General features: G+C 41.0%; 1 protein-coding gene across 3 annotated transcripts in view; it reads left to right on the top strand.

The window, feature by feature from the left end:
• STAC (SH3 and cysteine rich domain) overlaps positions 1-26504 on the top strand; it is a 707138-nt gene that overhangs the window by 485056 nt on the left and 195578 nt on the right. For all 3 annotated transcript variants that reach the window (XM_073549909.1, XM_073549907.1, XM_073549908.1), the window contains 2 exons: positions 16487-16565; positions 18055-18125. In XM_073549909.1, the coding sequence (XP_073406010.1) occupies positions 16487-16565; positions 18055-18125 (150 nt within the window). The remainder of the gene's footprint in view (positions 1-16486; positions 16566-18054; positions 18126-26504) is intronic.

Here is a 26504-nt window from a genome sequence, read left to right as displayed (position 1 = left end):
TCACATAAATGACAAAATTAGAGTCACATGTATAAAATCACCTTATTGGGTATGCTTTACCAGTTCTAGGATGAGTGATATTCTCTGACTTGATAACATTAGAGCAAGCTACATAATTTAAACAGGGATAGGTGCCCTGGCTAGGGTTGCCGAATGTCTTTTGCATTATTGTCGGAAATATACTGCCCAGATCAGCCCTGACTAACTTGTCCCTGATGTTGGGTGGCCTTCTGGCACATATTAGGGTTGGGTGAGTGAAAGGTTTTATGTTAGGGTATGCTCTGACTAATAATGGCTAGTGTCTCTTAATAATGGCATGGATCTTAGGCATAAACAGATGGTATGTGTACACAAAAGGAACTCTGTCTTTGTTATTAAGTGGTGGTGGAGGGGATGTTGGATCTAGTGCATGTCTGGTCTCCATTTCAAGACGCTTATGTGGGTATTGTCTATCTTTGAATTTGGTGGACATATCCTCGAGTCTAGAGGAAAGTGTGGCAGCATTGGTTACTATGCGGGCTACTCTCTTGAACTGTGACTGCATAGAATCTGCAGGCCGTTCATTTCCGGGAGTGCTCCATTATTGAGCCTCATGCGTTCCAGCGTGCGGTCCAAGGAGCACGTCTCCAGAAGTGACGTTATATTGTGCAGCACAGATCAGCGCATGCACCGTATATGTCTTAAGGGACGGATCATTCCCCTATGATATGTCACGATTTCTCATTGGTTCTCTGGGGTATTTAACTCCACAACACGCTCACCTCAGACATGCCCCCGGAAGAAGCTATTGCGAAATGCGCGTTGGAGTGAAGGAGGTCACACCACTTACCATCACAGACATTTATCTATATGAGGTAATTGTTTATTTGTATTTATTGTTTCTTGGGGCTAACTAGTTAAACTATATATCTTCCTTAGAATTTGACAACCATGATGATAGATAATTACATAGCAATGATATAATTGCGGGCACAGCATCTAGTTGATTCCTTTGTTGGTACATTAGCAATACATTGTGATTGTATCTGAAACTGTTATTCCTACGATTTAGCCTTGGGTAAACTTTATTATTGAATTGGATTACCTACAATTTCTCTGGAACAACATTTAATCAAAGAAATGAGGGACCTTTGGGAAATAGCCACATTGGAGAGCTATTTATCATTTAATTGCATACCCAAAGGTCTAGTGGTCTATAAGCCCCTGACAGGTGATATAGGGGATCCAGATACCAAATTGAAGTGGGATGCTATGTTTGACGATTTTTCCAAACGTACTGTATCATTTATAATAGAGAAGAGAAAGACTGGTTTGATTACAATTCGCCAGGAAATCTCAAATCTCTTTGAAGATATAAAACCTCATGAGCTACATCCAGAAATCATCCATTTGTCTAGTAACATTAGAAAAAGGATAAAATCCAAGGAAAAAGAAATCATAGAAAGAAAACGTAAAAAATTTGGGAGGGATTTTACTCCTGCTGTCAATAATTCGCATAGAGATATTAATATTCCCCCCCTAAAGTCTCCTAGCTTATTGGTAACCCTTGATGAGACACGGGGAGCTGAGAATTCTTTTCTAACTTCAAGCGAGAGGTTCTCTATACATTTAACTTCTAACATTGAGAACCCTATGGGGAGTGTGATTATTGAGAACATGAATGGCATGGACTCTAATATAGAGAATATGAATAATGTAGAAGACCTTTCGGCTAATTCTACACCGCTGCCTTCGGTTAGCACACATAATAGGGTCTCAACATTAGACAACATGGGTATCACTTCTCCAGATTCAGGCAATGAGCAGACCTATCAACTGCCTATAGCTAAAAAGAAAAATAGTAACACCACTACATCTACTAAGGATCATAAGAAAGCACAACTGAAAACGAAACAAAGTCATCTTCCGTTTTATCAGTTGGCTCAAAAAAAACATGTAAAAGAGGGTGTAGGGGCGGGAAATTTACCCAAAAAAAAGAATAAGTTATCATTATCGCAAATAACCATCCCCGCTTCCCAACAACAACAGAAGATTTTCAATCTCAGTGACCACACTCTTGTGGATAATGAGATTTGTCTACTTAATAAACGTCTAAAATACGCCCCCAGTGTAGGCTTCAATAAATTTCAGGCATTTGTTGGCATCACGATGTTTATGAGAAAATTGGCCGTTAAAAAACACTATATAAAGAAAAAATTATCTGGTACTGACTTGGAAGGCCTGCCAATTGCGGTGGATTCATACACACACACTGGATTGAGAAAGAAATCTAATTTTAACCCTATTCAGGAATATTCTGAAGCCTTTGACGCCTTCCAGAATAATGTTATACAGGACATTAGGAAGGTTTCAGATAGAAGGTGCAACAAATTCAAACACAATCTGTCAAGGGAAGAGGAGAAGGCTATCAGGCAATTACAAAATAATAAGAATATTACCATTAGACCTGCGGATAAGGGTGGTGGTATCGTTATTTTGAACATGAGAGACTACAAAAATGAAGCCTTGCGTAATTTAGCAGATACACGGACATATGAAGTAGTGGACAATGACCCTTCAGACCAATATATTCAAAAAATGGGTGAGCTTATAAAAATTGGCTTTGAGAAAGGTTTTTTAAACAAACAGGAGAGAGATTTTATCAATACCCCACATCCAAGAGTGTCCTATTTTTATTACTTACCAAAGGTGCATAAGAACCCGATTAAGCCACAGAGAAGAGCAATCATATCGGCTATAGGGGGTTTAACAAACAATCTGTCAAAATATGTAGATTGTCATCTACAAAAGTTGATTCCTTCTCTCCCCACTTATTTAAAGGACAGCATCCACATTTTAAAACTTTTAAAAAATGTAGTGTGGCAGGATCACTACATCATGGGGACCCTTACCATCACCTCACTATACACCATGATTCAAAATAAAAAAGGATGTGAATCAGTGCAGTTTTTTTATATCTGAGAATGGTGCGATACCCAAGGAACAGAGGGATTTTATTTTAGATTGTACTGAATTCATCCTAACTCACAATTATTTTAAATTTGGGATGAACTACTACTCCTAGAAATGGGGTACTGCCATGGGCACCAGGTTTGCCCCTAGCTATGCCAATCTTTATGTGGGAAAATGGGAACTTGAGACCATCTACATAGATGGAGAATTACGGACAAACCTGGTGCTATGGCGTCGTTTTATTGACAATATTTTTTTCATTTGGTCAGGTGGTGACATTTTATTGAATGAATTTTTAAGTGAATTAAATAAAAATTGCTATTTTTTAAATTTTACTGCCACCACCAGCCATAAAGAGGTGAATTTTTTTAGATCTGAGGGTTTTTATTGAGGAAAACGCTATCCAGACTCAAGTATACCATAAACCCACAGATTCAAACAATATTATTTCTGTGGACAGTTGTCACCTCCCGAAATGGCTTCTTAATGTACCTAAGAGTCAGCTCATAAGAGCTCATAGAAATTGCTCTAGACAGCAAGATTTTGAGAAAGAAGCTGAGTCCTTGAATATTAAGTTTAAGCATAAAGGTTATGACATAGAATCTTTGGAAAAAAACACAGAGACAGTTAGGAAAATACCAAGAGATCAATTATTGAACCCCACAAAAAAGCGTATGCATGATGATTTTTATGCCCAAGATGAAATTCCTATCATTTTACAATATAACTCCAATGTTAAGATTATTAGAAATATTGTCAGTAAACATTGGAATATCTTACAAAATGACAAGATCATTGGTGAATCATTGCCTACGTACCCTAGATTTGTGTTTCGAAAGCTGAACAATCTTGGTAACATGATTGCACCTTCAATTCCAAGATTTTTAAAAAGGAAAAATAGTGGTGAATTAAGCCTTCCAAGTGGCTTTTTCCCATGTAAAAAATGTGGACCTTGTAAAAAATTGAGCACAAAGAAGCAAAAGATGATTACCAATAAAGATATTGAGAGCAAAATAACTGATTTTATTAATTGCAACACCAAAGGGGTCATTTATGGGATAACATGCCCATGTGGGAAGTTGTACATTGGAAGAACTATCCGTCCAATGCGTGTACGAATTGCTGAGCATCTTCGCAATATTGTTAACAAATTTACTGGTAACCCCCTTTCAAATCATTTCTTTTTACATCATGGAGGCTCTATTAGGGACATTACATTAACTGGCATCAAAACAGTTAAAAAAAAAGCTGGAGAAAAGGCAATTTTATTAAGCAGATGTCAAGAGAGGAAAGCGAATGGATATTCAAAATGAACACTCTCTTACCGAATGGGTTAAATAGCGAAATTGAATTATTTGCTTTTAATAAATAGGATTTTTTGCAACACGGGCTGGGTATATAAGTGCCACCTCAACGACATGGACCATCCCTGATGAAGGAAGCAGGAAGCTTCCGAAACGGGTAGGATTGTTTTTTTGGTCCTGTTAGCTTTCCTTAAGCTGATCACGTGACCCATCACGTGACTGTGATGTCACGCAAGGTCCTGCACCTTGCCGGCTCTAACCACATTCCCGGCGCATTATCCGCTTCTGACTGGCGGTACAGCGTCGGAGAGTAGGGTGACTGTTACTGGCCGGAGCATCGCCCGCCACTTTGGATCATATCAGAGGTGAACATTTTCATTTGCCTGACCTTTTCTTTTGATTTCCATCATCATCGCTACTATTGGCATCAGGAAAGGAACAATCACCCGAGTGCATAGAAGCAAAGTAGGAGAAACATTACCCTTTGCTGAATTCCAAACCGGCAATACCATGTATGGTATGAACAGTGACTCAGACGTTTAGTATAATTGGCTCCCTGTAGTGAGAGATTTAATCTACGTGGATATTTTTTGAGAACCCTAAAGGAGAGGGATTTACTATACCTTTCAGACGGTTATCAACTGATTTTTGAAGTGAGTGATCTAACTTATGTGGATATTATTAGCACAAATATTTATATAGTTTTAATTGTTTTATTATTCAGACAATAAGGTGGTGTTGTCTGGTTGTATATAATATCTGTATATAGTTTTGTAGTGGCATTTAAATAAGCCTCCTGCTGGGCATTTTGTCTTTTTTAATGTGATTTTAATATTAGTCAATAAAAATAATTGGTTTTAATATGGTTATTGCTGGGTCTCTTCAGTTCAGCTAAGAGTATAATATAAGTCTGACACTCCTTCTGTGTTTCCGATTTGCATTATGAAGTGCTAGTGTACTCTACATATGGACTAATTTTTGATGTATTATTGTTGGACGTATACTACCCACATCAGCCCTGACTATCTTGTCCCTGATGTTGGGTGGACTTGTTGATTGAAAGGTTTTATGCTAGGGTATGCTTTGGCTAATAACGGCCAGTGTTTCTTAATAGTGGCATGGATCTTAGACATAAACAGATGGTATGTGTACACAAAAGGAACTCTGTCTTGGTTATTAAGTGGTGGTGGAGGGGATGTTGGATCTAGTGCATGTCTGGTCTCCATTTCAAGAAGCTTATGTGGGTATTGTCTATCTTTGAATTTGATGGACATATCCTCGAGTCTAGAGGAAAGTGTGGCAGCGTTGGTTACTATGCGGGCTACTCTTTTGAATTGTGATCGTAGTAAACGGTTCTTGGTGGTTTCTGGATGGCAGCTGGTATAATGTAATAAACTGTTGCAGTCAATAGGTTTTGAAAAAAGGTCTGTACTTAGGGATCCATCATGGCCCTTGATTATTAGCGTGTCAAGGAAATAAACTTTATTCATGTCGTAATGAATGGTAAATTGGAGCTCCCGTGTGATTGAATTTAGATAACAAAAGAACAATTTTAGGGATTGTAGTGATCCTGTCCAGATAAGGTATATGTCATCTATGTAATGGTGATAACTTATGGCATGTTGGATAAATGATTCATTGACATAGATATACTGTTCCTCAAAATGGTGCATAAACGCGTTAGCATAGGCCGGTGCGACATTCGAGCCCATTGCGGTGCCATATGTTTAGACATAAAACATGTCTTCAAAAAGAAAGAATTTTTATAGAGGACCAAACTTAAGAGGTCAAGGCATAGATGTATAGAGGAAGAGGACAAGTTAGATGTCCTGAGGAGTGATTCCATTGCAAACATGCCTTTCTCAAGAGAAATGGATGCGTATAAGCTATTGACATCTAGTGTGACTAGCCAACTGTCAGGTGGTATTGTCCCGATTTGTTTGATGATACTAAGAAAATGTCCTGTATCTAGTAAGAATGATCTAGTTTTTGTCAATGGTGTTAGGACTTTTTCCAAGAATACCGATAGAGGTGAGAAGACGGAATCAGTGGAAGCTACAATGGGCCTGCCAGGGGGATTGGTGAGTGATTTGTGGATTTTAGGGAGTATGTAGAAAACTGGAGTGACCGGGTGAGGGTTTGTAAGAAATGTGGCAGTATTTTTGTCAATGGTGTGGGTATTCAAATAAGTCCTAATAAGGGCTTGGATTTTGCTGTTGATAATGGATGTTGGATATCTTGGAATGACCCTATAGGTGTTAGTGTCCGAGAGTTGGCAGTGAATTTCATCGGTATACATTTTGCGGTCCATAATGAAAATTGTGCCCCCTTTGTCTGCTGGTTTGACTATGATGTTTTTATTTTTATGAAGTGATGTCAATGCCTGTTTTTCAACCAGGGTTAGGTTCTGGTGAGTTGGGAAAAGGCACAAATGTTGTTCATGAGATAGTTGTTTAATTTCCTTATCTATCAATGCTATAAAAGTTTCAGTAGCATGGTGGGTATTTGGTGGTTTAAATGTACTAGGGTTATGTAAACCTAGAGTAGAAATTGAGAGCTCTGGAACAGAGACTTCTTCGGAGGGAGACACTCTGTTCTCAGAGGGCTCTGCTGACATACCAAAGTGAGTTTTGTCTGATAATACAGTAAAACCACTGTAAGTCCTTTTACAGCTGGAGGGTGTCCCAGTTGGGGGTCGGACAAAATGATAGCCACTTCTGAAGTACTGAAAGTTCCTCAGGGGAGAGTGTGGGTCTAGAAATGTTAATCACCAGGTTTGATGGCTTACCTGCGATCGAGTTGCCATTCTTTCTCCTCGATCTACTGGTTGTTCTACGTTTCGGTGTCCTCCCCTGTGGCCCTTCGGTAAAAAACGTTGTCTGTTCTGTCCGGTTGAAGAGTCGCTTCCTGAGCTGAAAGATCCATATTTCTGCAGGTCTTGTTGTCTTCGCCATGGACTGGTACTGGTGGAATCAGTCCATCTATATACCCTGGAGGGATTTCTTGTGATCTCCTAGAATTTTGCCAGTTTTGTTCTTGAGATTTGTCCCATCAGTAAAAGACAGTGTTGTAGTAAGCTGTGTTCCAATAGCCTGGATACTCTGTTTTGTCTCTGTAATCGCTTTTTGGAGAAATTCTACAGTGAGTACAATGATGTCAAGTGAACATTTGTTTAGGATTTTCTTATACTTATCACAGTATTCCTTGTTATTCACTCACTGACTGAAATAGCATTTCTGGCCTTTGAAAAGATGCATGGAACTCATTAAGTGGTATTAAAAGCTTCATGAATTTGGTGCAGCATACTCAAGCAGTATCTTTATGTATTTTTTTCTATTGCCTTGTTATTACCCATTACTATGCATTTGTACTTGTTCAATATACAGGTTATAGATAGATAAATAGATAGCTAGATAGATAAATAGAAAAGACAGATAGCAGCACAAACTTGAGCAGATTTTGGGTGCAATATTTCTATATTATTATTTATACTCAAGCAGTATCTTTATGTATTTTTTTCTATTGCCTTGTTATTACCCATTACTATGCATTCGTACTTGTTCAATATACAGGTTATAGATAGATAAATAGATAGCTAGATTGATAAATAGAAAAGACAGATAGCAGCACAAACTTGAGCAGATTTTGGGTGCAATATTTCTTGAGTAATGCGGTTGTCCAACGCAAAATATAAATGGAAAAAAATCAGGCAGCACTCCAGTTCACGGTGCTTGACAAAGACCACGCTGTGAGGTCGAAACGTTGCACCACTTGGTGCTGGATTAAAGCCCACCATTTTTCCTTGAACTGGAGTGCTGCCTGATTTTTTCCCATTTAGATAGATAGATAGATGCACAAAAATATAGGCACAGCAGTGGTATAAGCTGAAAAAAGCAGGTGCAAATCCTCCCAGGCAAACTTTGATACATATCTAAAAAATGAGGGCAGCTGTTGTGAGTTCATTTTTCCCTTCACTATTGAGGTCTGATGAACTCCCTCCTCTGGTGAAGGAAGGTAGTGAGGCTGATTATCAGACACCTGGGCAGCTAGATGATGACTGAGTGGCTGGAATTGAGGACTGGATATAAGGCTGCCGACGCCCTTCTTCCTGGCTGGTGAATTTCCTGCTGGATTCTTGGAGACCAGTCTGATTCCTGCATCTCAAAGCTAAGTTTTTCTGCTCTGCTTTGTACTCTTCAGTTTTGTTTTTGTTTTGCCTTGTTTTTTGGGAGTTCTGCCACCCCCGGCCGGGGGTGAGCTGAATTCCATTTTTGTCTCTGATCTGTTGATCTTTTGCTCTGTCTTCAGAATATACCTGAGTGCTGATATAGTCTTTTGAAGCCTAGCGACTTCAGGACTTGTTTTTCCTATCAGTCGGTTGGCTCATTTTGATAGGGTTTTTGCGGATGGCAGACAGCAGCTTTCCTATCTTGTCCTATGTAGTTAGCTTGGGCCCCATCATTTGCTCAACCTATCTTTCTATCTGTGTTAGTGTTTTCATCTTGCTTCACTGTCATTATATGTTGGAGGCTGCCTATTGCTTTGGGGTCTGCTCTGGGGCAGTTTAGTTTTTCCCCTTTCTGTCTTTAGGCTATATAGTTCTCCGGCTGTGATTGAGGGGTCTAGGGCACCGTAGGAACCCCCCACGGCTACTGCTAGTTGTTGTGGATAGTTTCAGAGGTCTGCAATCCGATAGCTGCAAACCTCTCTGGTTTTTCTGGACTTAGCTGGTATTTTGTTTTTTCCTCCTTCGGTGACTCATCATAACAGAATCACCAGCCCTACCGCAGATCCTAGGGTACTCAATAGCAGGAGAGAATTGTAAGAGAAAAAAAAAAAAAGGAAAAAAAAAGTGTAAGAATTTTTTTTTGTGTGCATATTTTTTCATCTATATCTCTGAGGCCTTAGGGGGAATTTTTCTCTCAATGGAGATGAAGCAATTGTCTGATCGTGTGGAGCAGCTCACTGCTGAAGTGCGGGGAATTTCCGCCTATCTTGCTCATTCACATGCTGCTGAACCAAAGATTCCCACTCCGGATGTGTTTTTTGGGGATGGGTCTAAATTCTTGAATTTCAAGAATAATTGTAAATTATTTTTTGCCTTGAAGCCTAACTCGTCGGGGAACTCCGCGCAGCAGGTTAAAATCGTCATCTCTTTGCTGCGCGGCGATCCCCAGGATTGGGCGTTTTCTTTGAAACCTGATGATCCTATTCTGAATAATGTGAACGCATTTTTTCAGGCCTTGGGGTTGTTGTATGATGAACCTAATGCTATTGATCAGGCTGAAAAGACCCTGTTGGCATTAAGCCAGGGTCGGGATTCGGCAGAGTTGTACTGTCAAAAATTCCGAAAGTGGGCGGTCCTTACTACCTGGAATGATGGTGCCTTGGCAGCCCTCTTTCGGAAGGGTTTGTCAGAAACTGTAAAAGATACTATGGTGGGATTTCCTGTTCCCTCTGGTCTTGACGATTCTATGTCATTAGCCATTCAGGTGGATCGGCGTTTACGTGAACGCAAAACTACACGAGAGATGTTGCCACCTGTTGAACAAATGTCTGAACCTATGCAATGTGATAGAGTTTTGTCTAGGGCGCAACGTCAGGAGTTCAGAAGGCGTAATAAGCTGTGTTTTTTTTGTGGAGATGCCTCGCATATTATTTCTGTCTGCCCTAAATGAGAGAAACGTTGTGCACACACGTTTTCTGTGGGTGGTGTTCAACCTAAGTTTCTTCTGGCAATTACTCTGATCTGCTCCCTGTCCACATTTTCCGCCAAGGCTTTTGTGGATTCAGGAGCAGCTCTTAACCTGATGGACTTGGATTTTGCTAAACGTTGTGGATTTCCTATGACACCTCTGCGGACGCCTATCCCTTTGAGGGGTATTGATGCTACTCCTTTGGAAAAGAATAAACCTCAGTTTTGGACCCAGGTGGTAATGCGGGTCGCCCCAGACCATCAAGAAAATTGCAGATTTTTGGTGTTGCATAATTTGCATGATACCATTGTTCTGGGGTTTCCCTGGTTGCAAATCCATAATCCAGTTCTGGATTGGAAATCTTTGTCTGTGGTGAGTTGGGGTTGTCGGTGTGCCCTTAGTGATGCTCCTGTTTTCTCCACCTCTCCCCAGTCGCATGATGTTCCTGACTATTTGGCTGACTTTTATGATGTATTTAGTGAGAATGAGTCTGCGTCTTTGCCTCCTCATAGGAGTTATGACTGTGCAATTGAGCTGAACCCGGGGTGTAAATTCCCCAAGGGTCGGCTTTTCAATTTATCTGTACCCGAGCACGAGGCTATGCGATCCTATATTAAGGAGGCATTGGAGAAGGGTCATATTAGACCATCCTCTTCACCCTTAGGTGCTGGGTTTTTTTTCATGGCTAAAAAGGATGGTTCATTAAGGCCTTGTATTGACTATCGTGCCCTCAACAAAATTACTGTTAAATATCAATATCCGTTACCCCTGATTTTTGATCTATTCACCAGAGTTAAAGGTGCTTGCTGGTTTACCAAGCTTGACCTCAGGGGGGCGTATAATCTTATTCGCATTAAGCATGGGGATGAATGGAAGACGGCGTTTAATACTCCGGAGGGACATTTTGAGTACCTGGTGATGCCTTTTGGGCTCACTAATGCCCCTTCTGTCTTCCAGTGCTTCATGAACGATATATTCCGAGACTTTGTGGATAAATTTTTGATTATCTATCTGGATGATATTTTGATCTTCTCCAAGAATTGGGACACTCATGTGGAACATGTTCGGACTGTGTTCCGGATTTTGAGGGAGAATTCCCTGTATGTCAAGGGATCGAAATGCCTTTTTGGGGTACAGAGGATTTCATTTTTGGGATTTATTTTGTCTCCGTCAACTATTGAAATGGACCCGGCCAAGGTACAGGCCATTTATGATTGGGTTCAGCCCACTTCTTTGAAGGACCTCCAGAAGTTTTTGGGTTTTGCTAATTTTTATCGGAAATTTATAGCTAATTTTTCTGGTATTGCCAAGCCATTGACGGATTTGACTAGGAAGGGTGCTGATGTGCTGAATTGGTCTCCGGAGGCTGTTTCTTCCTTTCAGGAGCTGAAGCGAAGATTCACTTCTGCTCCGGTTTTGCGGCAACCTGATGTCTCACTCCCGTTTCAGGTGGAGGTGGACGCTTCTGAGATTGGTGCAGGAGCGGTGTTGTCCCAAAAAGATCCTGTGACATCTAAAATGAATCCTTGTGCTTTCTTTTCCCGAAAGTTCTCTCCATCCGAACGTAACTATGATGTGGGGAATCGGGAATTGTTGGCCATGAAATGGGCATTTGAGGAGTGGAGACATTGGTTGGAGGGAGCCAAACACCAAGTCGTGGTCCTTACTGACCACAAGAATTTGATTTACCTGGAGTCGGCCAAGTGCTTGAATCCTAGACAGGCTAGGTGGGCCTTGTTTTTCACACGTTTTGATTTTGTGGTCTCTTTTCTTCCGGGCACTAAGAAAGTCAAGGCAGACGCCCTCTCTAGGAGTTTCCTTGCTGATTCTCCTGTTGTGACTAAGCCTGCTACCATCTTAGGCGAGGGGGTAGTTCTTTCTGCCATCTCGCCCGATTTGAGACGTGCTCTGGAAGAGTTTCAGGAGGACAAACCTGAGCGTTGTCCCAGTGGAAAGTTGTATGTTCCTGACCAGTGGAGGAAGAGAGTGATGTCTGAAGTTCATTGCTCTGCATTGGCTGGTCATCCAGGTATTTTTGGTACTAGAGATCTGGTGAGTCGGTCTTTTTGGTGGCCCGCCTTGTCTCATGATGTCAGGAATTTTGTGCAGTCCTGTGGGACTTGCTCCCGGTCTAAACCTTGTTCTCGCTCTAGTGGCTTGTTGATGCCTTTGCCGGTGCCCAGGAGGCCATGGACCCATATTTCAATGGATTTAATCTCTGATATGCCTGTCTCTCAGAGAATGACTGTTATTTGGGTGATTTGTGATAGATTCTCTAAGATGGTCCATCTTGTACCACTCCCTAAGTTGCCATCTTCCTCTGAGTTGGTGCCCTTTTTTTTGCTACAGGTGGTTCGCTTGCACGGGATTCCTGAGAACATTGTATCTGACAGAGGAGTTCAGTTTGTGTCTAGATTTGGGAGGACTTTCTGTTCCAAGCTGGGAATTCAGTTGTCCTTCTCCTCTGCGTTTCACCCTCAGACCAATGGGCAGACGGAGAGAACAAACCAGACCTTGGAGTCGTATTTGAGATGTTTTATTTCTGCTGATCAGGATGATTGGGTTTCATTTTTGCCCTTGGCCGAATTTTCTTTAAATAATAGAGCTAGTTCTGCCACTTTGATGTCACCTTTTTTTTTGTAACTTTGGTTTTCACCCTCGATTTTCTTCAGGGCAGGTGGAGCCTTCTGCCTGCCCAGGTGTTGACACTGTGGTGAAGAGAATGCACCAGATCTGGGACCAAGTAGTGGATAAGTTGTCTCTCTCCCAGGAAAAGGCCCAGCGGTTTTCCAACCGGCGTAGGACCGTTGGTCCCTAGTTTAAGGTGGGTGATCTGGTTTGGTTGTCATCAAAAAATATCGCTATGAAGGTGGCTTCTCCTAAGTTTAAGCATAGATTTATTGGACCTTACAAGATTTTGGAGATTATTAATCCGGTCTCTTTTCGGTTGGCTCTTCCTGTCACATTTAAAATTCATAATGTGTTTCATAAGTCCATGTTGAAGAGGTTTGTTGAACCAGTAGTTCCTGTGGTGGCACCTCCTGACCCTATATTGGTTGAAGGTAACATGGAATATGAGGTAGAGAAGATACTGGATTCCCGTCTGGCTAGACAGAGACTCCAGTATTTGGTTAAGTGGAAGGGTAATGGTCAGGAGGATAATTCCTGGGTCTCTGCCTCTGATATTCATGCCAAAAGATTGGTGCATGCCTTTCATCGGGCTCACCCGGATTGCCCTGGTGGCATGGATGAGGGTTCAGTGACCCCTCCTCAAGGGGGAGGTACTGTTGTGAGTTCATTTTTCCCTTCACTATTGAGGTCTGATGAACTCCCTCCTCTGGTGAAGGAAGGTAGTGAGGCTGATTATCAGACACCTGGGCAGCTAGATGATGACTGGGTGGCTGGAATTGAGGACTGGATATAAGGCTGCCGACACCCTTCTTCCTGGCTGGTGAATTTCCTGCTGGATTCTTGGAGACCAGTCTGATTCCTGCATCTCAAAGCTAAGTTTTTCTGCTCTGCTTTGTACTCTTCAGTTTTGTTTTTGTTTTGCCTTGTTTTTTGGGAGTTCTGCCATCCCCGGCCGGGGGTGAGCTGAATTCCATTTTTGTCTCTGATCTGTTGATCTTTTGCTCTGTCTTCAGAATATACCTGAGTGCTGTATAGTCTTTTGAAGCCTAGCGACTTCAGGACCTGTTTTTCCTATCAGTCGGTTGGCTCATTTTTATAGGGTTTTTGCGATGGCAGACAGCAGCTTTCCTATCCTGTCCTATGTAGTTAGCTTGGGCCCCATCATTTGCTCAACCTATCTTTCTATCTGTGTTAGTGTTTTCATCTTGCTTCACCGTCATTATATGTTGGGGGCTGCCTATTGCTTTGGGGTCTGCTCTGGGGCAGTTTAGTTTTTCCCCTTTCTGTCTTTAGGCTATATAGTTCTCCGGCTGTGATTGAGGGGTCTAGGGCACCGTAGGAACCCCCCACGGCTACTGCTAGTTGTTGTGGATAGGTTCAGGGGTCTGCAATCCGATAGCTGCCAACCTCTCTGGTTTTTCTGGACTTAGCTGGTATTTTGTTTTTTCCTCCTTCGGTGACTCATCATAACAGGCAGCGCTCAAGAGTCCAATAGCAATGGTGAATTATTGTGATTCATAAACCACAATTGATATTAGATTCTGTAGTGCTTCCTTTGTTTTTGAACATACACTGCTCAAAAAAATAAAGGGAACACTCAAATAACACATCCTAGATCGGAATTAATGAAATATTGTCATTGAATACTTTGTTCTGTAGAAAAGTTGAATGTGCTGACAACAAAATCACACAAAAATCATCAATGGAAATCAAATTTGTTAACCAATGGGGGCCTGGATTTGGAGTCACACACAAAATTAAAGTGGAATGTAATGTCCTTAAAACAAGTCAAAATGAGGCTAAGTATTGTATGTGGGGTCCACGTGTCTGTATGACCTCCCTACTGTACAACGCCTGGGCATGCTCCTGATGAGGCGGCGGATGGTCTCCTGAGGGATCTCCTCACAGACCTGTACTAAAGCATCCGCCAACTCCTGAACAGTCTGTGGTGTAACGTGATGCTGGTGGATGGAGCGAGATTCAGGTCTGGGGAACGGGCAGGCCAGTCCATAGCTTCAATGCCTTCATCTTGCAGGAACTGATAACACACTCCAGCCACATGAGGTCTGGCCTTGTCCTGCATTAGGAGTAACCCAGGGCCAACCGCACCAGCATATGGTCTCACAAGGGGTCTGAGGATCTCATCTCATTACCAAATGGCAGTCAGGCTACCTCTGGCAAGCACATGTAGGGCTGTGCGGCCCTCCAAAGAAATGCCACTCCACACCATTACTGACCCACTGCCAAACCGGTCATGTTGAACGATGTTGCAGGCAGCAGATAGCTCTCCATGGCGTCTCCAGACACTGTCACATCTGTCACATGTGCTCAGTGTGAACCTGCTTTCATCTGTGAAGAGCACAGGGCAACAGTGGTGAATTTGCCAATCCTTATGTCCTGTGGCAAATGCCATGTGTCCTGCACGGTGTTGGTCTGTGAGCACAACCCCCATCTGTAGATGTCGGGCCCTCAAACATCCTCATGGAGTCAGTTTCTAATTGTTTGTGTAGACACATGCACATTTGTGGCCTGCTGGAGGTCATTTTGCAGGGTTCTGACAGTGCGCCTCCTGTTCCTCCTTGCACCAAGGTGAAGGTAGCGGTCCTGCTGCTAGGTTGTTGCCTTCCTATGACCCCCTTCACATCTCCTGGTGTACTGGCCTGTCTACTGGTAGCACCTCCAGCCTCTGAACACTACGCTGACAGACACAGCAAACTTTCTTGCCACAGCTCGCATTGATGTGCCATCCTGGATGAGCTTCACTACCCGAGCCACTTGTGTGGGTTTTAGAGTCCGGCTCATGCTACCATGAGTGTGAAAGCACAACCAACTTTCAAAAGTGACCAAAACATCAGCCAGAAAGCATTGGTACTGAGATGGTTCCCACCTGCAGAACCACTCCTTTATTGAGTGTGTCTTAATAATTGCCAATAATTTCCATCTGTTGTCTATTCCATTTGCACAACAGCATGTGAAATTGATTGTCAATTAGTGTTGCTTCCTAAGTGGACAGTTTGATTTCACAGAAGTTTGATTTACTTGGAGTTATATTCTGTTGTTTAAGTGTTCCCTTTATTTTTGAGCAGTGTAGATAGATAGATAGATAGATAGATGACCAAAAGTGTTGGCACCCTTGAAATGGTTCCAGACAATTAAGCATTTCTCCCAGAAAATTATTGCAATTACACATTTTTTGTTATACATATGTTTATTTCCTTTTTGTGTGTTGTATCAGCATAAAAATTTAATAAAAAATGCAAATTGGACATAAATTTACTCAAAGCTTTCAAAATAGGCAAGATAAAATTGTTGACACCTTTTCAAAAACAACATTGTCTCAAGCATTTGATGCTTATTCAAACTTACCTGTGGCAAGTAACAGGTGTGGGCAATATGAAAATCACACCTGAAACCAGATAAAAAGGGGAGATGTTGACTCAATATTTGCATTGTTTATCTCTGTGTTCCACACTAAGTATGGAGACCAGAAAGAGGAGAAGAGAACTGTTTGAGGACTTGAGAATAAAAATTATTGACAAATAACAATCTCAAGGTTACAACACCATCTCCAGCGCTCTGATGTTCCTTTGTCCACTGTGCTTAAAATAATCAATAATAATAATTGCAGTTGCAGGAACCCGACGCCTAACAGTTCCGCGATAAATACTTCATTTTCTGTAACAATTTCACTGGTGCCAACACTTTCAGCCATGAAGATAGATAGATAGATAGATAGATAGATAGATAGGTAGGTAGATATTCCTTATTGTGGCTGGCAGGCACACACAAATTGTGTGCCAAGTAAATGAATTTTGAACGTATATTCTATATAGCCATAATGCACTAAGTATACTTGTATTCCATTATTTAATGAATAGTTTTTCTTGAATTTTTTTCTTGCAGACTACAGATTTACTGGATGTTCCTGAAGAAGGGGATAATTCCTATTTATTGGATATAGGCAGACAACGTAGTGATAGTGGTGAGTTTTTGCTTTTCTGACACATTTCAAATCACTTCCAAAAATCAGTGGGGACAAATGGCCATCAGTCGGGACAAAGAGAATCTCAGCTCACTGATTGGCTGTCACACTTTTAATGCCATGTCAGCGCTGCAGACAATATCAGGCACTGGGAGCAGTAGCAGGAAAGGCACAGTGCTGGACTCAGGGAGAGTGAGTAAAACGGGTTTGCTTTTTTCAAATCAAACTGTGTCAGGAGAGCAGTATTTTCTGAAAGTGGACAACCGTTTAATGTCTTCCTAAACCAAGTCCTGCTCTCTTAGTGTAAAGGCTACTGTATATCATTTCAGATCATTTTAGTATCCGTGCCCTCTCCATCCCTCTGAAGGATGCTGTATTTGGTGAGCGAGTTATGTTAATGATTTTTCCATTCACAAGTTTCACACAAGGATCTAGAATCTACTTACTCTTGTGTCAGTATGAGTCTTCTTTGCCAGGAAAATTTCTTATTTCCATTACAAACAGTCTCCCACCTTAATGCTAAATTTGGCAGTTTGGCAAGTTAGCATGCCAAAATAAAAAGATTAAAGAGGTAAGATGCTGACTGCACACATGACTATGATACAATTTGTTACTGTCACATTTTTCTAAATTAGGACAGAGTATTGAATGATGTGTGCGCCATGCGTATAGTAAATTACAATTACGAGTAATTACCGTATTTGTCAAAAGTTTCAAAATTCAATGTTTTAACAAATGTAATTTTAATTTTCTCCAAAGTCATGCCTGACAGCTGCTTATTTAAAGATGAATGGAAATCCTAAACTGAGTTAGCACATTAGTTCACAGGTTGTATGGGGTTTGTCAGACTTTCCAAGTAGGAAAACCTATTGGTATAACAGTCAAAGCTTTACTGCTGACAAACTCACCTAACGATGGTTACCAACTGTCACCACAAGGAGCCATGATGCTTCACATGTGCAAATCTGGTATTCTTCATGTCACATTAGTGTAATGGCACAGATCCCAAATAGTGGGTCCATTGGAGAGGGATCTAAGAAAACTAAGTATGTGATATTGGCCTTAGATGATACATCACGATTTTACAATTGCCCTTTATTTCAATCTCAATTTGGCATTTTTATTTTGTTTTAGACTTTCTTCAGGATATTGTCAAAGAAGGAAGGTTAATCGACATAACACAGAGTTCAGGTGCTCTGATTATTTGCCATATCAGGCCCAAATGTTGTTTTATGATGGTCTGGAATATAAGTTGACACTCTTATGCCATTTGAAAAGCAAAAAATACCACATGATAAAATGGGCACTCTATATATTTGATTTCAGCCTCTGTGATTGGTTAATGGCTTCTTATAGTCTACAAGAGATATATTATGGCAGCATAGAGAATATTTTTCAGGGAAAGGAAAGATAATTATTTCATATTTATAGATATCAACAAACTGTAACTGTTCATTTACTTAGCTAATAACAGTTATCTTTTTTTCAGTTTTTAGCTACTTAGAAAATGGTACAGAAAGTGTAAATGAAGAACAACAGCAAAGAGGAATCAACTCAACGGTACTCGTTGTTTACTAAGGTTTATTAATTGCATGGCAGTTTCTGAATACTGCTATAGTGAAAACTCATAGAAATTAATGTATGAACAATTATGCAAAATACGTTCTCTTAGGCCAAAACTGAGAGAATTCAGCTCTAGTTTTTGAGCAAAACCTTCTCGTTACTATCTGTAATAATGGGAGTTTTTTAAAACCATTCAAATGGAAGCATGTACGTTAGAAAATCAATCAAATTGAGGCCATTGAAATCTGTTAGCATACAGCATTGTATCTATTTATAATGTTTGTTATAGGATAACATAAGAAAATGAATTATTTCATTAAACCAAAGAAGAATTTTTCCATAGAAAAAGAACAAATTTGTTTCATAATCTATACTTCTGATACATTTAATTTTCTCCAGGTCTAGACCAGCTATGAGCTACGTTAACAATAAACCACTATTTCTTAATACTTGTAGGTTATTTGAAGAAAAAAAAAAGATCTTGTATAGTTGTGCCTCTTTATATAACCTTGAAAGAACTAAACTATCAGGCTCCAATCTCACCTATAGGTTAGGGTCACACTTGCGAGAAACACACACGAGTCTCGGGTCTCAATACCAGGCACAGCCGCCGGTACTCGGACCGGAGCACTCAGCTGCATTGAAATACATAGACGTCAGCAAAGCAATAAGCAGCCAATTTAAAAAAAATATTACACTCTTATAAAAACGCTTCTTGATATTCTTTTCAGGATGGAAGAGATCTGTGCCTTGTACTGCAATATATGTCTTGTTTGATTTAGAGCGCAAAAGTACACTGAACAGATTCCAATCTAAATGGCAGTTAAATCCTACCTGCACACAGCTGTGAGGCCTATCACTTAATATAAAAACTGGCCGAGAAGTTGTGTAAAATTTCACATTGTATACATCTTCATGAGAAGTCTATATAAGACCTGTCTCCAGGTCAAAAGTATTCAGTTTTTGCTCTTATGTTATTCTCGCTGCTCTCCTGAACATGCCATTTATTTTTTTCTTGTCTTGGCTTGTTTAGATTCTAGATTACTTAAAGAAGCAGAGGGACTAAAATAAGAGCAAAAACAGGCCACTTTTGACCTGGTGACCTGGTGACCTGTTCTCTTTAACCCCTTGTGCCGCATATGTACGTCACAGTGGGAGCTACGTTCTCGCAAACTGCCATACATATATACTGCTTCACGACTGTGTTGGCTCACACTGAGTGTCACCACTATCAAATGCAGGTGTCAGCTCTATATAAGTGACAGTGATATCGATGCAGGAAAGATGTATATCTTTGTACCGTGTTAGCCAGTAGATAGAAAAATATTCAGGATTGAGAGTCCTCAGTAGTTGATACCTTTTAATGGCTAACTGAAAAGATGGTAATACATTGCAAGCTTTCGAGACTACTCAGGTCTCTTCATCAGGCTAGACTAATACAAAATCTGAAGTCACATATTTATGCACAATACAGCCTAGAAAAAATGCAATAGATAAGACAAGTGACGTGAAGCAGAACTATCAATATGGGAGAGGGAGAAACATAAATATAAACATTGGACCAGTTCATAGATAAGGAGTCTGGATGTTTTATGGTCCTCTGATTGGGGTCTAGTTCTGTGTTGCCCCGCAAGGTTTTAAAAGGAAATTCCTTAATTGATGTAAAAAGACATAAATCCATGCGACACATTCATTCCAGCACTGAGAGTGTCAAAGTTCGTCATAAATTTGTACTCCCAAACTCGTCTCTCTCTCTGAGATGTGAAGTTACCTTTCAATACCAGTAATTTCATATCCATGCTGCTGTGATCAGGGATACAGAAATGTTTTGCCACAGGTAGATCCATTCTTTTTTCTCTTATTGTGTGACGATGAGCATTCATCCTTGTTCTAAGCTTTTGCCCTGTCTCCCCCACATACAGACCCCCAGTTGGACATTTAGTACAAATAATTAAGTACACCACATTAGATGTAATGCAGGTGAAAGTACCTGGGATCTTGTAGTCCTGATGTGAGTTGGGGATCTTTATCTTGTCCGTGGTCATTATAAATGGACAGGTTTTACATTTTTTCTGGTTGCAAGGAAAGGTTCCTGCAGCTGTTGGAGAGGACAGGGAGCTTCTGACAATGATGCTTCTTAAATTTGGGGGCTGCCTAAAACACAGCAGTGGGGGGTCTGGAAAAATGGATTTTAATCGGGCATCTTTTTGTAGTAAAGGTTGTAATTTCCGTGCAGCTCCCCTTAGCACCTCCAGATTTGGGTTGTAGGTGACTACTAGAGGCACTCGGTTATTTTCTTCTTTAGCTTTGTAATGTAGCAGGTGATTCCTTGACAATCTGGTGGCTCTTGTAATTTGGTTTTCAATTGTTCTTGGATGGTAACCCTGATTCAAAAAGGTTTTTTTGAGGCGACCAAGGTGTTTGTCTCTATCCATGGGGTTGGAACATATACGATTGTATCTGATGGCTTGGCTATAGATAATAGAGTTCTTTATGTGTTTTGGATGGAAACTGTCCCATTTAAGGTATGTTGGACGGTCGATTGGCTTCTGATACAGGGATGTCTCTATTTCATTGTTTTTTAGCTTAATGATGGTGTCCAAAAAATTAATCTCGGTACTGGAGTAGTTGAGTGTTAAATTGATGGTGGGATGAAATTGATTAAACTGTTCGTGGAACGTCTTTAGCTGTTGCTCAGACTCCGTCCAGATGATTAAAATATCATCAATGAAGCGGTAGTAGGCCAGGGGCCTGATGGGGCATGAGGACAAAAAATCGCTTTCAAGCTTGGCCATGAAAAGATTTGCATACTGTGGAGCCATTTTACTTCCCATAGCTGTGCCAGTCTCCTGTAGATAGATCCTGTTGTCAAATTCAAAGTAATTGTGGGTGAGGATGAATTTTATAAGTTTCACCACAGCATCAGCATCAGTCCCTGTGTTTTCCATGAAGAATTTGCAGGCATGTAAACCATCTTGGTGTGGGATATTAGAGTACAAAGATTCCACATCCATGGTGGCCAGGATGGTTCCTTCTGGTAGAGGACCTATTGCTGCTAGTTTATTCAATAGGTCAGTTGTGTCCTGAATGTAGCTGGATGTATCCTTCACCAGTGGTTTAAGAATACCCTCTACCCATCCAGATACCTGCTCAGTGAGGGTGCCCACACATGAAATAATTGGTCTTCCTGGATTTCCAGATTTGTGGATTTTGGGAAGCATGTAGAATGTCCCTATTCTTGGAGTCTCTGGTATCAGGTCATCGCCAGCTCTTATGGACTGGTCAGGCAGACAAGAAACCAACTTGTTTAGTTCCTTGTAATAGTCCTGTGTAGGATCCGACTCCAATTTTCTATAGTAGCATGTGTCCATAAGTTGCCTGTTTGCTTCCTTCATGTAGTCTGACGTATTCATCATGACTATTGCACCTCCCTTGTCAGCAGGTTTAATGATGATTTCTTTGTTGGTTTTTAAAGACTGTATGGCCTTTCTCTCCTGGGCACTGATGTTGGATGCTTGTCTCCTGTTAGTGTCTATGATTGTGGATTTTATCAAATGTCTGAAGGAGTCTATATATTTATCCAAATGAGGGTTGCGTCCAGGTGGAGGTGTCCAGTCTGACCTTTTCCTAGTTGTTACGATCCCTTTTCCTTCGGTCTGAGTGTTTTCTGAATCTTCTGTATCATTGAAATATTCCCTCAGGCGCAGTCTCCTGAAATACTGTTCCATATCACTGCAGAGTTCAGTTTTATCTAGGGCCTTACATGCTTCCCAAAATCCACAAATCTGGAAATCCAGGAAGACCAATTATTTCATGTGTGGGCACCCTCACTGAGCAGGTATCTGGATGGGTAGAGGGTATTCTTAAACCACTGGTGAAGGATACATCCAGCTACATTCAGGACACAACTGACCTATTGAATAAACTAGCAGCAATAGGTCCTCTACCAGAAGGAACCATCCTGGCCACCATGGATGTGGAATCTTTGTACTCTAATATCCCACACCAAGATGGTTTACATGCCTGCAAATTCTTCATGGAAAACACAGGGACTGATGCTGATGCTGTGGTGAAACTTATAAAATTCATCCTCACCCACAATTACTTTGAATTTGACAACAGGATCTATCTACAGGAGACTGGCACAGCTATGGGAAGTAAAATGGCTCCACAGTATGCAAATCTTTTCATGGCCAAGCTTGAAAGCGATTTTTTGTCCTCATGCCCCATCAGGCCCCTGGCCTACTACCGCTTCATTGATGATATTTTAATCATCTGGACGGAACAGCTAAAGACGTTCCACGAACAGTTTAATCAATTTCATCCCACCATCAATTTAACACTCAACTACTCCAGTACCGAGATTAATTTTTTGGACACCATCATTAAGCTAAAAAACAATGAAATAGAGACATCCCTGTATCAGAAGCCAATCGACCGTCCAACATACCTTAAATGGGACAGTTTCCATCCAAAACACATAAAGAACTCTATTATCTATAGCCAAGCCATCAGATACAATCGTATATGTTCCAACCCCATGGATAGAGACAAACACCTTGGTCGCCTCAAAAAAACCTTTTTGAATCAGGGTTACCATCCAAGAACAATTGAAAACCAAATTACAAGAGCCACCAGATTGTCAAGGAATCACCTGCTACATTACAAAGCTAAAGAAGAAAATAACCGAGTGCCTCTAGTAGTCACCTACAACCCAAATCTGGAGGTGCTAAGGGGAGCTGCACGGAAATTACAACCTTTACTACAAAAAGATGCCCGATTAAAATCCATTTTTCCAGACCCCCCACTGCTGTGTTTTAGGCAGCCCCCAAATTTAAGAAGCATCATTGTCAGAAGCTCCCTGTCCTCTCCAACAGCTGCAGGAACCTTTCCTTGCAACCAGAAAAAATGTAAAACCTGTCCATTTATAATGACCACGGACAAGATAAAGATCCCCAACTCACATCAGGACTACAAGATCCCAGGTACTTTCACCTGCATTACATCTAATGTGGTGTACTTAATTATTTGTACTAAATGTCCAACTGGGGGTCTGTATGTGGGGGAGACAGGGCAAAAGCTTAGAACAAGGATGAATGCTCATCGTCACACAATAAGAGAAAAAAGAATGGATCTACCTGTGGCAAAACATTTCTGTATCCCTGATCACAGCAGCATGGATATGAAATTACTGGTATTGAAAGGTAACTTCACATCTCAGAGAGAGAGACGAGTTTGGGAGTACAAATTTATGGCGAACTTTGACACTCTCAGTGCTGGAATGAATGTGTCGCATGGATTTATGTCTTTTTACATCAATTAAGGAATTTCCTTTTAAAACCTTGCGGGGCAACACAGAACTAGACCCCAATCAGAGGACCATAAAACATCCAGACTCCTTATCTATGAACTGGTCCAATGTTTATATTTATGTTTCTCCCTCTCCCATATTGATAGTTCTGCTTCACGTCACTTGTCTTATCTATTGCATTTTTTCTAGGCTGTATTGTGCATAAATATGTGACTTCAGATTTTGTATTAGTCTAGCCTGATGAAGAGACCTGAGTAGTCTCGAAAGCTTGCAATGTATTACCATCTTTTCAGTTAGCCATTAAAAGGTATCAACTACTGAGGACTCTCAATCCTGAATATTTTTTTAGTGATATCGATGGGCATCGCAGAGGGAGGAACTCCATCTCAGCTCCCAAAGGCACAACTCAATTGCAATTGCATTGTGGCGATGGTCTCCATGGTGAACCATGGCCAAAAGATAGCAGCAGGGTCACCCATGGATGATGGCCTGTAAGCTCCTGCTCTGAGCAAGAGCTGACATGAATCCTCCTTGCCCACGAAGTATAAATCTAATGCCCTGCAATGCAAAAGCATTGCAGAGTATTAGATCAACGATCAGTGCTAGGAAAGTTGATGTTCCATTCTGGGACAATGTAAAAAATAAAACAAAAAGTTATTAAAAATTGTAGAAATATAAAACAAAAATCACAACATAAAGAACAAAAAAAAATTAAAAATGTTAATCCAATAAATACATTTATTTATGTAAAAACAAAAATAAACAAAAAAAGTACACATATTTGGAATGACCTGACCTATAAAACTGTACCACTAGAGTTGAGCGAAACGGGTCGGTCAAATTCAAAAATCACCGACTTTCGCCAAAGTCGGGTTTCATGAAACGAAACCCGATCATAGCGTGAGGTCGGCCATGAGGTCACCGATCAACGCGCCAAAGTCGCGTTTCAAATGATGCGTCCAGCGCCTTTTTTCAACCAATGGTGGAGGACACACACTGTGGACGATGACATGTGCAGTGGCCACCACCATCTTAGAGAAGGGCATTGAAGTGATTGGCTGGCTTTTCGTGGCGTCACAGGGGCTATAAAAGGCAGTGACCGCCGACCGCCATCATACTTCTGCCGATCTTAGAACAAGGAGAGGTGCTGCTGCTGATGCTGAATAGGGAGAGCGTTAGGCAGGGAAGAAGAAAAAAAATAGCTTCTGCTGCTAGCGCTTTTCACTGCACAGTTAGTGTGCAGTGAAAGTGGAGGATTTTAGTTGTGTGCATCAGCGCTGGTGGTGATTAGGCTGCCTTTTAAGGGTACCTGATAGCTGCATTGGTGTGTGCACACTGCTGTTCAAACTGCTTTTTTCAAAGCACTCCATCTTTTATTATTTTGTTCATTTACCGAGCGTTCATTATTTCACACACCGTATAGCGGTGTACGCTCCTCACACAGTACCGTGTACCAACTGGGATCACGGACAAATACAAGCTATCTGTGTGTGACTCTGGAAAAACAAGCCGAGGCGATTTGCCAGTTTTCCAGACCTACTTCGTATAGAGCTGTCGGCTTTGCAAACAGTTTAGTATATGTGCTGTTTGATGATGGTCCAAACTATACAGAGACAGCGTGTGTCACTCCGTATAAACAGAGCCTGAGATTTACAATCTTGCATACAGACACCGGATAGCGGTGTACGCTCCTCACACAGTACCGTGTACCGGCTGGGGTCACGGACGAATACAAGCTATCTGTGTGTCACTCTAGAAAAACAAGCCAAGGCGATTTGCCAGTTTTCCAGACCTACATCGTATAGAGCTGTCGGCTTTGCTAACAGTTTAGTATATGTGCTGTTTGATATCGGTCCAAACTATACAGAGAGAGCGGGGTGTGTGACACTCTTTAAATACATATATGGAGATTGTTAGTTACACAAAAAACATATCCAGCTGTACACTTCTGATACAGTACCGTATATCTGCTTGTTGTATTATGGTCAAAAACATACTGGGAGTGCGTCTGTGACTAACAAAAAATATACGTAGATTTAATTTTTTTAATACACCTTACACAGCTGGACGCTCCTCATACAGTACCATCTCTCTGCTGGTATTTTGGGTACATTTTCCCAAACATGAGGAAGTATGGTGGAAGAGGCCGCGGACGTGGGCAGGGGGGGCGCGGCTGGTACTGATGGTGGCGGTTCATCGGCTGGTTCTGGCAAAAGCACAATAGCAGCTAAGGCAGGAGGTGTTGAGCCTGCATCATTGTCTGGCCCAAGAAGGCCTGTAAGGTTACCTTTTCTTGGAGTAGGAAAACTGCTTTTAAAGCCGGAGCATCAGGAACAGGTTTTGGCGTACATTGCCGAAACGGCCACCAGCTCTACACTGTGTTCCAAATTATTATGCAAAACATATTTCCTCATATTTTCTCTAAATTACCTATATGAATTGCAGTCATTGTTATTTTTCAGTCATCTACTATTCTAGTATAATTGCAATGTTTTTGAACAAACTGCCTATGAAAACAGTATATTTTTAAAAATAAGAAACACTCAAAATGCATGTTCCAAATTATTATGCACAGCAGAGTTTTCAACCTTTTTATTTTTATTTTGAACAAAAAAATGGCGAATTGTGAAATTATAAGCATTATCAGCTTATTACAAAATGAAATCAAACAGTTTTCAAGTCAAAACTTTATTCTAAGTGATGTTACATTTGCACATAGGAGCCCTTGTTGGAAAGAAGCTTCTGAACTCTCTCGTCTATTGAATTTGTCAGTTTTTGGATGGTTTGTGCTTCAATTGTTTTGCATGTGGACAGAATACCCTCTCAGAGCTGTTGCTTAGATGTGACCTGCCTCCCGCCATCATAGACACTCCTTTTGATGATGCTCCAGCGGTTCTCAATGGGGTTGAAGTCAGGGGAAGATGGTGGCCACACCATAAGTTTGTCCTCTTTTATGCCCATAGCAGCCAGAGATGCAGATGTGTTATTTGCAGCATGAGACGGTGCATTATCATGCATGAAAATGATCTTGCTGCGGAAAGCACGGTTCTTCCTCTTGAACCATG

Source organism: Dendrobates tinctorius, unplaced genomic scaffold, assembly GCF_039654945.1.
Source record: "Dendrobates tinctorius isolate UK_male_01 unplaced genomic scaffold, ASM3965494v1 ptg000162l, whole genome shotgun sequence".
NCBI lineage: Eukaryota > Metazoa > Chordata > Amphibia > Anura > Dendrobatidae > Dendrobates > Dendrobates tinctorius.
The sequence above is the reverse complement of the archived record's forward strand: the minus strand, read 5'-3'. Positions and strand labels throughout refer to the sequence as shown.